Source organism: Leucopleurus acutus, assembly GCF_964270905.1.
Source record: "Leucopleurus acutus genome assembly, chromosome: 12".
In the NCBI taxonomy this organism is placed as follows: domain Eukaryota; kingdom Metazoa; phylum Chordata; class Mammalia; order Artiodactyla; family Delphinidae; genus Leucopleurus; species Leucopleurus acutus.
The window spans coordinates 22,183,368-22,195,448 of record NC_139154.1 but is presented as its reverse complement, the minus strand read 5'-3'; the positions used below and the strand labels follow the sequence as shown (position 1 = coordinate 22,195,448).

General features: G+C 46.6%; 1 protein-coding gene across 1 annotated transcript in view; it reads right to left on the bottom strand.

The window, feature by feature from the left end:
• Nucleotides 1–12,081, bottom strand: part of SLC9A2 (solute carrier family 9 member A2) — a gene marked incomplete at both ends in the record, with an annotated part of 85,376 nt that overhangs the window by 41,854 nt on the left and 31,441 nt on the right. The window contains 2 exons of the mRNA XM_082851689.1: nt 1,537–1,787; nt 9,031–9,494. Coding sequence (XP_082707815.1) covers nt 1,537–1,787; nt 9,031–9,494 — 715 coding nt within the window. The remainder of the gene's footprint in view (nt 1–1,536; nt 1,788–9,030; nt 9,495–12,081) is intronic.

The following is a 12,081-nucleotide window of genomic DNA, read 5'->3' as shown; positions in this document are numbered from 1 at the left end:
TCTTTGCAGAGACCTTGTCACCAGCTGATCGGACACTTTCAATGACACCAGTCAAAGAACAGTGAGGAAACTGGAGGTCATACAAAAATGATATGAATAGCCACCAGGAAGGCACTGCACATTTCATTACTGGGTCAGACTGGATTAATACAGTGCTTTATTTAGGTTCCCTGGGATACAGAAAACCACACAACCTTCTAACACATGGCTTTCACTACAGTGGGTTCCACTCTCCTCGTGGAGGGAGACAAACCTCATCTGCTTCTGCTATGAAAGTGGTGGTGCGGGGCAAGAGCAAAGCAGTCCTTAATCAAAGCGTCACCTAAATCAGGGTGCAAGAGAAAACTTCAGGAAGAACTAGACCTACATTTACAACACAAAACTCTAAATAGTGTAGCAGGCCCCAGCAGGAGAGCTTAACATGTATTCAGCTGTAAATAAATATTTGTCAAAATTAAAACTTTTTTTTTTTTTTGGCCACAAGGCTTGAGGGATCTTAGTTCCCTGACCAGGGATCGAACCCAGGCCCCCAACAGTGGAAGTGTGGAGTCCTAGCCACCGGACTGCCAGGGAATTCCCCAAAATTAAAACTCTGAAAGGCATTCCATTAGTAAGCATTTCTCACTGGCCCTATACAAGGTGTGACCATAATATGACAGGCTTATTCTTGGAAGCTGTAGAAACATCCACACCCAACAAGTACCCTCCTTCAAAGTGACCCTCCAACGGCTAAAACTGGATCCAAACGCTATCGGCCACTTGTAGCACTTTTTGAGAACATCCTTCCAAATCAGTTAGTGAACGATACACAACTGTGTCGTTAATAAATAATTTCTTGCTTTACCCACTTCTTGCTTTATAACCATACCTCTTTCTTTAAGAAGCTGAACTCAAAGTACACGACGGCGTGCCTTATTCACTGAATTTTGCTTTGAATGATGTAAAGCTATGACCTCAAATCAAATCTATCATACAGAGTGAAGGTTCTCTACTACTAACATTGTTCAAAGGAACTGACATAAGCAATTCCAGAATTCCAGACGAAGTTTGGGGGATACAGCCTGGGTGTAGTTAGTGGACCTGAGCAACACTGAATGGGCATCAGACTCAGAAAATTCTTGGTGCCTGGCCATCCACCCCAACACTTTATTGTCTTATTTCATGAGGTCCAAGAGGTCACTTTTAAGACTTCCATTTTAGCACCAGATCACTTGCCTACACTTTTTTTTTTTTTTTTGGCCGCATGCGGGATCTTAGTTCCCGGACCAGGGATCGAACCCGGGCCCCCTGCAGTGGAAGCGCAGAGTCTCAACCACTGGACTGCCAGGGAAGTTCCGCTTTAGGATACATCTGGCTGATCCATACTTTCATTTTTTTGAAACACAGAGTAACGAAAATCTACTTTTAATTTTTCTTAAAAGAATTCAAGAACATCTACTCTCTTACATAACATATTCAACTTTCACATCGCAGCTTAGGATACATGAATTCCACGAAATGCCACCAAGTGCTTTTAACAAGGAGTTCGATACTTACGCCATGATGCCCGACAGGTGGAACATCTCGGCTGTGATGTAGGACAAGTAGCTGTACAGGAAGACGAAGAGCGGTTCGATCACGCGGATGTTGTGTGTGAAGCGAGTGGTAAACGCCGCGATGAAGCCCAGGAAGATGCCGATCAGCACGCCGCCGATCCCCACGACGAAGAAGTTGGCGATTCCGGCAAACACGTCGATGGTCTCGATGGTCTTCATCTGACAGAAAGACTTGAACAGGTTGTACAAGACCTGTGGGAGAGGCAGAGGGCACGTCAGGACCCCCCAACTTCCCCGACACCCTCACGGCCCCAGAAATCTTCCTGCCTCCTAACAAGGGCGTGTCTTCTGTGCCCCAACGTGGACGATCAGTGGAAGTGACTGGACATCTCTTTTTTTTTTTTTTTTTTTTTGCGGTACGCGGGCCTCTCACTGCTGTGGCCTCTCCCGTTGCGGAGCACAGGCTCCTCCGGACGCGCAGGCTCAGCGGCCATGGCTCACGGGCCCAGCCGCTCCGCGGCATGTGGGATCTTCCCGGACCGGGGCACGAACCCGTGTCCCCTGCATCGGCAGGCGGACTCTCAACCACTGCGCCACCAGGGAAGCCCGTCTTTATCTCACATTTTAACAGTGCATTTAATAGCTGCAAACAAAAAGCATTGATGAAAGTGTGTCATCAAGAAAACTATTTCTAGACGTGAGAGAGAGGAAACTTCAAAGTTATTTACGTGACCTACTGCTAAAACATCACTTTTCGGATCCTAAAGGATTATTTTAAACGGCTTGGTTGCCCTTCAACATACCCTGCTTGCGTTGCCAATGCTTGGGAAGGAGTATGTCACAGAGAAAGCCTGTCAGTGCTGGCTGTGAATTTAGGGACACTTCAAGGCCCCTGTTGTGGGGTTGCACCATGGAAGGGACCCACCCATCCATACAGGTCCCCTCCCTGAAGACATCCTCCTCCCAGGTCACTGAGGTCCTTGCCCCGCCCACACATGCACCTCTGGTGAAACACAAGACCTGATGGGGTTTTCTTCAAGCCAAGAGACAGCAACCAGTGTGTGTGTGTGTGTGTGTGTGTGTGTGTGTGTGTGTGTGTGTGTGTGTGTGTGTGTGTGTGTGTGTATCTACTGTAACTTCATGCACATGTGTCCTTCTAAAGTGAGGAGACTACACTGTTGCTTGGTTTCTGAAAAATTTACACAGTCTTTTACATAGTTTAATTAAGTCTTCAAAAATGTCAGGCATTCACACCTGCCGGGCAGGATGCTTTCAAACATGTTTCCAAGGACCACTGAGCAAATGGCATGGGAAGTGATGCCTTCCTCCGGAGTAATTTTTTCACGAAGCCAGCAAGTGAAATACAGTCAGGCACGTGCCCTGCTTCTTGTGATATTTGCAGAGGGAATCTCCAGGGAAGTTGGCTAATGGGACACTGGGATGAACACCTTTGGAGTACAGGCCGTGCTACACCCTCCTTGGGATTCTGAGAAACTCAAAATTAAACCCATCCATCCACGGGCACAGAAAACGTCAGAGGCGATACCAGGATCCAGGTCTCCTACCTCTGGGTCAGTTCTTCAATTTTAACCATGAGAATGAATCAGACACTCTGCTAACCAGAGTGTGTCCTGACAAAAAGCCATTTCACCCTTTTCTACTTCACTAACAGTCCTTTATAGCCTACACATTACAGGTTTCGGGGAACTTTTTCCTCTTTTCTACTGGATCATAAACTCCTTGTAATTAAGGATCTCACCTTACTATGATTTACTTCTTCCATGTTGCCTAGTAGATGACAATAAATGTCTGTTGGTTTTGACAAAAAACAAAAAAAAACCAGTGGATTATTACTTAGAAAGCAGTGGGCTTTTCCCTTCTCTTGATTGTTGGTGTAACAGTTGAGAGCATTTGGTATTGGACCTCCAAGAAATGACTTGAGTTTAAGAGAAAAAAAAAAGCAACTCACAAGCCTGAGGACTTAAATATCCTGAAGGGTCATCATTTGCCAGAAAAGAACTGGCTTCAGGTCATGCTGCTTCCTCGCATCCAGAGACTGCTGCACACGTCAGATTTCATCCACATCAACATGCCATGATCACTTCCTGAGAGCGGATCGGACATGTTCTATATTTACCCCTTGCCTCTAAAGAGCCCAGGCCAAAAGGTGACAGTCACCCGTCACCTGCTGCCCAGGGAGAGGGACAGATTTTCCAGCCTCCAGCCCTGCACAGATAGCCTCCCCGGGCCACTCGGGCTCTGGGTTCCGACCGCCGGTTTCCACTTGCCTGCCTCCCGCCCGCACCAGTTGAGTGCCCCCTGCAGTTACTACAAGACTCACTTTCCTTTATTCCATTCCTCACTCCCAAGTTGAAAATCGTTGGCTGCCTGACTTAGGGAAGAAGGCTCGGTACACCTGATGCATCTTTTTAATGCTTTGTGACACCCTGCGGTCTAGGACAGGGTCTCACCACGGCTCTACAAAGCACACCGTATGTATTCAGCCCTGTCCCCAGCTTCTCTTGATAGAAACCCAGCCCCTAAACCGAGGGAAACTCTATCTGTCTTCCATGGCGCCGTTCAAGTCGCTGTTCCTCTCCGGCCTTCCTGGATCCCTACGGCACCTGAGTTGTCCTTCCCTCTGCCCCTCCTGCAACACAGATGATGCCCCAAACCATCCGGCATTTGGGGACGCGCCATCCTGTGTCGCTGGTGTTGCCTCTTGAATGCCAACCTCATTTCCTCTGAGGAATTAGAAATTCCCTGTGCACAGAACCCAAGTCTTCTCCTCTTTCTGTCTCAGCTCCCCTCCCTACCCCATCTAGACACTGATTAGGCCTCCAAAGGAGGCGCAGGCACCCATTCCAAAGGAACAACGGGAATACACCGTCATCTTTCCCAAGCTGTTTTCCAGGCAGCCCCAGCCATGGCGTCTCTCCAACGTACATTCTGTGTTTAGTATTCCTTTAGGTTTTGCAAAGAGTAAAGCTGAGTCACTGGCTTTGCACTTTCAGTGCATTGTCAGAAGCTCCAGTTTCATCATTCCACTTCCTCGGATGCTGGGGCCACCTTACAAGAAACTAGCTTAGGTAGAGACGTTACCTTGACAACCAGAAAGCTTTCCATAACCTCCCACCCGTTGTACACTGAACCTGATACCTAGGGATGGGCACAAGATAAAATTCTTTTAGTTACAACCAGCCATAACCCCACAGTTAGTTCATGCCAGTTACGTCCTTTAATTTTACCACAAGGGAATCTATATACAAAGGTGCTTTTGAAGTTATAATTTATATGTAGTATATGTATATGTATTATGTATGTGGCTACAATTATGTCTCTAGTTGGTCTGTGCAAAGTTGACCTCAACTTGACAACTGTATCTTTAGAAAACCGAAAAGCCAGGGGTGACTGTTTGCTGGATTCCATCAATATAACAGGCTAATGTGACAGCTGAGTACTTTCAAGTGTTTCTATTCATTATTATTTTTTAAAAAAAATACTTGTGTATATTAAAATTAGATATGATCTGTTTTGAACTTTGATTTAAAATGTGCAACAGTGCAGTGAAATCATGTACTGCAAGGATGCAAACAATACAGGCTTTTTGTTCAGCATAGCTCTGTTCCAGAAAAAGTTTTCAGGTCACTTTTCCTGATATGAAACACAAAGGATAATCATTTCTGCATAAGTAATTTTAAATCTGTTCTGCTATTTGCAAAAGCCAAATTAAGTACCAAGTGGTCACTCTTTACTCTCCAGCTTCCTGAGTTAAATTCCACTGCACGGCACATAATGTCTGGGCCATTAGTGTGTATCCCTAGCTTCTGACTTAAGAGCCAGCTCTCCTTAACCAACTCTAGTTAGGGTAGACTGAGGAAACTCTTTAAGTGTTCTTGGAAAATGTGTCAGAATATTCAGTGGTTGCCTTCACACCTTCTAGAAATTACCATGTAAGCCTAACTCATTCGATCATGGACCACAATGGAAACAGCAGTACTTCTCAGATAGCCGAGAACCTGAACAATCTTCACCCAACAGGGGAAAGTTTGGAAGGTTTTCTTAAAATATTTCCTATAAGGCAAAGCACAAAAATCCTATTTAAAACTCTTAGCTTTTTCTTTTTTGACTGTCATTTCTCCAGTTAATTCCAATCTAGCCCCAGACCACAGAACAAAGAGTTCGACTTCAATTTATATTATATATTATCAATTTCCCTTTGCTTTGAGACATTTTTACGGTAGATTTTCTCCCTTTCAAATCTTCTAAGCTCACTATTGAACTTCCCAGTTAATTGCCTGACCTACAATTCTGCTCATCCTCCAGCCTATGTTTTTTGTTTGTTCGTTTGTTTGTTTGCAGTACACGGGCCTCTCACTGCTGTGGCCTCTCCCGTGGCGGAGCACAGGCTCCGGACGCGCAGGCTCAGCGGCCATGGCTCACGGGCCCAGCCGCTCCGCGGCATGTGGGATCTTCCCAGACCGGGGCACGAACCCGTGTCCCCTGCATCGGCAGGTGGACTCCCAACCACTGTGCCACCAGGGAAGCCCCAGCCTATGTTTTTAACCTGACTTCTCTCTGTTTAATCTCTACCCTTCTAGTTGCAGCATTTAGTAACTCAGCCTTCTCCATGTATGCAGCAGGGTCTATGTTTTTCATACCTTTCCCTAACCCATGAGTTCCTTAAACCCTCCTAGAGATAAGGCTAGATGAATGAATCAAAGAATCTTCTATAAAACATCTCTACCTCTATTCTTTGAGAACACCTGACTAGGAGACAAAAATTATAATTTTTTATACCATTTTCTAATTGTTCCTAACACCTGGGCAATTCAGCCCACTGTTCAGCCAGTCTGGTGAAGGAAATACCTGGTGGGTTATTCTTCAGTGTTAGGTGGGCAACCCCCCCCCAAGCATGCCCTGATATCTGTGGGAGGTGGCTTTAAGGGTCCACATGGCTTTTGGCCCAGGGTAAAGAACCTACTAACGAAACCTCTTTCATTTGAAACCACTAGAGTCCTTCTGACTCACAGGCTTTGGCCTGGAAACAAGGGCTCCACATCTGAAGAGCAGCCATGCCCTTTCTCCGTCCTTGGCCCATTTCCTGCCGTGGAATGGCTGGCCCTCAACCTGGCTCACTGCCCTCTCTGGGTCAGCCCTCCATCTCGACCATAAAACCACATCTGATGGCTTCGAGCCTCTGGACAGGAAGCACAGGATGTGCCTCTGGAAGGCACGCTTTAAAGGGTAGTTTAGCCAGATCGTTTGCTGAGATCTGATTCTTGACACGCTCAAAGAATGGACCACCGAGGCGACTGAATGAGAAATCTCAGAAGAGAAGGGAAAGCAGTGCAAAGACACAGCAGGTCCTTCTGAAACTGACCTGATGTTGCTACCTTGCCCTAGGAGGAATGCAGCAGGGTGCTATTATTTCTTTGTAATGTTTCCTATACCCTAAATAGACCCAAGATTCCCACATTGAAATTCCCACAGTCTCCCTAGAACCAAGGTAAAAATGTATAGATCAAACATTAGTCACAATGGAAAACTTCATGCCTCCGGAAAAGAGAATGAGTTTATAAAACATCTTCATTGTTATGGCAGTTTCCCAGTTAAAATTTAATACTGGTGAGTTAATGACTAAGTACCGTTAATGAATAATGGAATAAATGAAGTGGATTTTGTTACTTGAGTGAGGTAACTGCACTGTCTCAAAATAGCTCTTAGCTATACTAAAAAATGGCATTTCCTTATCAGTAAATTATTTTTATGTAATAATATCCACATGGAGTTAACGAACATCCTTAAAGGTGATATTTTATTCAGGTCAGGGGTCTGAATACAGGCTAACAGAGAATAATGTTGGTTTCTATGTTAACTCATTTTTTGTGTGTCACATTATTGTAACGTTTAACTGAATTATTAAAAGGATATTCTAAGCTTGTTTCTGAAGCTGATCACAGTAATCTATCTTTGGATGAGGATGAGATGCCCCATGACCTACACACAGGACATTACACATACTGGAAAAGACATCATTTAAAGAACCTTCTCGGGGACTTGCCCTGGTGGTCCAGTGGTTAAGAATCCACCTTCCAGTGCAGGGGACGTACGTTCGATCCCTGGTGGGGGAATTAAGATCCCACATGCTGTGGGGCAACTAAGCCCGCGCGCCACAACTACTGAGCCCGCACGCTCTGAAGCCTGCGAGCCACAACAGAGAGAAGCCCGCAGGCTGCAACGAAGATCCTGCATGCCGCAACTAAGACACGGCACAGCCAAATAAATAAATTTTTCAAAAATGAAAATTAAAAAAAGTGACAAATTACAAAAAGAATCCTCTCTCCGACTTCGAAGGAAGGACCCTCATCAGGCGTTCTTTAAGTAACACATACACACTAAAACTGAAGCGAATTGATGCTTTTTTTCCTTGAAATCTATGTTAACTTTTAAACGAATCAGGAATACCATTTTAATAATAGGAACTAACTAACAGAGGGGATAATATAAATTACTTAAGTTACTTAAATACACTTTACTTCACATTTCCTTCTATTTTCTTATTTGCAAAATGGGAAGAATACCTACTTCATAGGCTGTTATGAAACTCCGAGCACAAGGTATGCATTCGCTACCATTCCTATCACCATCACTACTACAGAATCCCGGCTAACCTAAAACAGCATCACCAGTGCCCGCCGACTGGTTAACCAGCCCAAGGTCACCTGAGTGTCCTTGGCTGGTGGAGAAGGTCTGGACAGCCATGTGGGTGCGGGGAGAGGCTTCTCCCCTGAGCTCAGGAAGCAGTGCAATCCTCCTAATGTTAAGCTCATGACAGCCTCTGACTCTAATTATGCGGCAATTAGTGAGAATTAAAAATAATTTGCATTTTCTGAATAAATACCCATTTATGGGGAAATGGTGAGGACCCAGAGTCTGCTGGCTGAGCAAGAAGAGGAAGTGAGTTGTGTGACGAAAAATCTGCCTCCGATCTGGAAATAAAAAATACACCCTCCCCAGAGGGAGAACAGCACTCAGTGGGCGTGATCCTTTCACCTGTACTATACACGCCACATCCTGAGGCAGCACTTCCCGCAAAGAACGCTGGGACCTTGAGTCCTTTGAATTCGGATCAAAAACCATCACTGTTGAAGCCGTCACAGTGAGAAACCCCCAGGGATACACAGGTCACAGTCACTGTGACGCTTCTCTGGCAGCAGCAAAGCCGTACAAGCAGGGACCAGCCACGTAGCTGGCAGGATCCAGGCAAAATGAAGTGAGGGGCCCTTTGCAGAATCACAGATAAATAACAAATAATAAATTGACTGAGAATTTTAAGACAGCGAGAACAGAGCCTTGAACCAAGTGAGGGGCCCTTCCCAGCACAGGGCTGGGGACCGCTCAGCCGCCTGATCTGCAGACAGGGTCTCCCCTCGGCGGCCGGTGGGTGGCGGCCCCGGCCCGGCGGAGTGATGTCGTGTGAACCGTCACTCACCACTGTCACGGCATCGTTCAGCAGGGACTCCCCAAAGACCAGGATGTAGAGCTGCTCGTTGACGTGGATATTCTCGAAGACAGCGAGCACGGCCACGGGGTCCACAGCCGAGATTAGGCTGCCAAAGAGCAGATTCTGGAGCAAAGTGATGTCACTCAGGCCAAAGGCTTCGATCTGGCAGATCCCAAACAGAGACACCCCGATGCCAATGGAATTCCAAAGCGTCCCGACCACGGCGTACCAGAAGATGGTGCCGATGTTCTCAAAGAACGGGCGGGTGGGCATGAAATAGCCCGCGTCCAGCACGATGGGGGGGAGGAGGTACAGGAAAAACACATCCGTCTTCATGGCCGGGGGGGATTTCTCATCCACTCCGAAAATAATCCCACCCAGCAGAAGTCCAACCATGATGAGAAGGCAGCTCTCAGGCACTATGGTGGGTAATTTGTGATACAGATGGAAGCCTGTGAAAGAAAAAATAAATAAAGATGAAATTTGGGTTACGTGAGAATTATGGAAAAGGCAAACTGGTTCTCTCTGACAGAACCAATAGGTCCTGTTTCAAAATCTCCCAAGGTCAACGTAACTGGCTATACACGGGCTTTAGATATTACGATGCAAAAGTCAGACGATCCCCTTAAAACTATTCACAAAGCACATTCAGGTACACATTCCAATTTAAATCAGAAGTGGAATACTATAGGAACACAATACCTAAACAGCACAGCTTTCATCTAAATGCCTGTTTTCTTAAAGAAGACAACGCAATTTTACATTTGAAACAATCTTGTGATTCCCAACACATTTTCAGATGTCACAAACCATTTCATCCTCATAAAAACCCTAAGGAGTAAGGCAAGGAGGCATTTTCACCCCTTTTTTTAAGTGGAAACTGAGGCTTAAAAAGATACGGGGTCGTGCCAACGTGGCCAGATCACAGGCCAGGTTTTGGATCACCGCTGTCTCCTCTGGTATTGAGAAGAGTTTGTAACTTGCTGAATATCAACATTTCTAATTTCAGATTCCTTCATTTGGAACGCTGAATACGTTTAATTTTCAGATGTCTGCTCCTTCGGAGACAACCAAATCAACATCAAAGGTCCATCAGATAACTACCGAAAAGTGAAGCATATAAACACGTCATGATCTCCAATGTCATAGAGTTTCTAATCAAGGCAGGAACAGATGTGTTTACGACTTACTCTAGTATAAGGCCTCATATGGTAAAGCCCCAGTCAATCACTAAGGGAACAGAGAAGAGGAAATCTGCTGAGAATGGCATGCATGAGGCAGCATCTTGCATTAATCACATAGAGAAGGCAGGAAGAGTCTCCTAAGAAGTGAAGGAATGGAAGAAAACACCTTTTCCTAATTCATGGTGGAGCCCAGTGTGGCTTTAATGCAGACACCATGTTAGGGGACGGCCCGTAGCAGGGGAACGGGAGGGAAATGCGGGTGGTACCAGCATGTGGGCAACACAGGAAGCAACTTCACACACGGAGGTCACTTGGCAGGGCTTACGTGAGGGCAGCCCTTATTGGCAAGGCAACAGTGGGCCATCCTAAAGGCATTTCATACCTTTTAGAATTAAAGCAGCAAATGGAAATTATCTGAATTATAGGAAGACGGTATTAAAATGACAGAGTAAGTCCTTAGAAACTTACAATCACCGCAGGTTTAACAAGTAAACCCTTAGAAGCCTACAAACCATACTGAAGTCATAGCATGAAATATGTGTGGCCCCCCAAAATGTAACCATAATTTGAAGAAATTTTAAATTTCTTTAAGAATTAATTTCTAAGTAATAAAGCGAACATCTTTATATTGGGTATTCAACTCATCCCTCCAGCTTGGATTATTTTCTTACTCGTGTTACAGCAGACTCCAATCATCATTGGGAATAAACGCATTCAGCTGATGCAGCCACGCCGGACCCCTGAGCCTCTGACCTGTTGACCTCTCTGTGTTAAACAAAGAAGTTAAAAAAAATATGTCCACAGGGCTTCCCTGGTGGCGCAGTGGTTGAGAGTCTGCCTGCCGATGCAGGGGACGTGGGTTCGTGCCCCCGTCCGGGAAGATCCCACATGCCGCGGAGCGGCTGGGCCCGTGAGCCATGGCCGCTGAGCCTGCGCGCCCGGAGCCTGTGCTCCGCAACGGGAGAGGCTACAACAGTGAGAGGCCACAACAGTGAGAGGCCCGCGTACCGCAAAAAAAAAAATATGTCCACTGAAAACCACATCTTTGCAACCCCTCCGCACGCTGACTCCTGCTTCTATACCAACTTACCCTGTAAGATAAGGATGTCCTGGTACAGCCTCCCCGGCCCCCTGGGGTCCAGTGCAATCTGTTCCTTGGTGGAATGCAGAGCACAAAGGGCCGATCTGAGGGCGCCCTGTGTGCCCTGGGCCATAACAGCTGCCCCCTGGCTTGGAATCCAGCTCCCCGACTCCCTGCGTGTGGCCTCGGAGGAGTTCCCACCAGGCCCAGGCCAGGTGTGCTCAGCTGTGAAATGGGGACACACACACCTTTCCCATAAAGAGTGGTAACAGTAACTAACCACTGGCCTGCAATGTCACGTATGCCCGGACATTTTGTTTTCTGTCTCTCTTCTACTTGAAAAAGCAAGAGAAAACGGTTCTCAAGAAATGCCCAGAAGCAAGGAACAGGATCTCTGCAGACCAACTGGAAACTGGACAAAGCCTGCTGTGGCGGGCTCCTGCTTCCTCTTCTGCCTTTTTCTTTCCTGTTCTGCCACCCAGCCTTGGTACCCTGTGCTCTCACACGGGGGTGCCGTCCTTCACTGTGTTGAAAGGAGATCCTTACTCCTAAGAACGGAGCGTGGCAGACCAGGTAGGTGGGAGAAAGGAAGAAACCCTGCCTACTTAAATGCATCACGGGGAGGGACCAACGGCCGCCGTGCTTGCCACGTGACTGATCCTGACCAGGATTCCAGGTGAGTGGGAAACCAGGATGCAGTCAGGCAGAAGGGCCACCAGGATGGAGGGCTAAAGGAGGCCTGGAGGAAGGGAAGGGAGCAGGGGAAAATCCCGT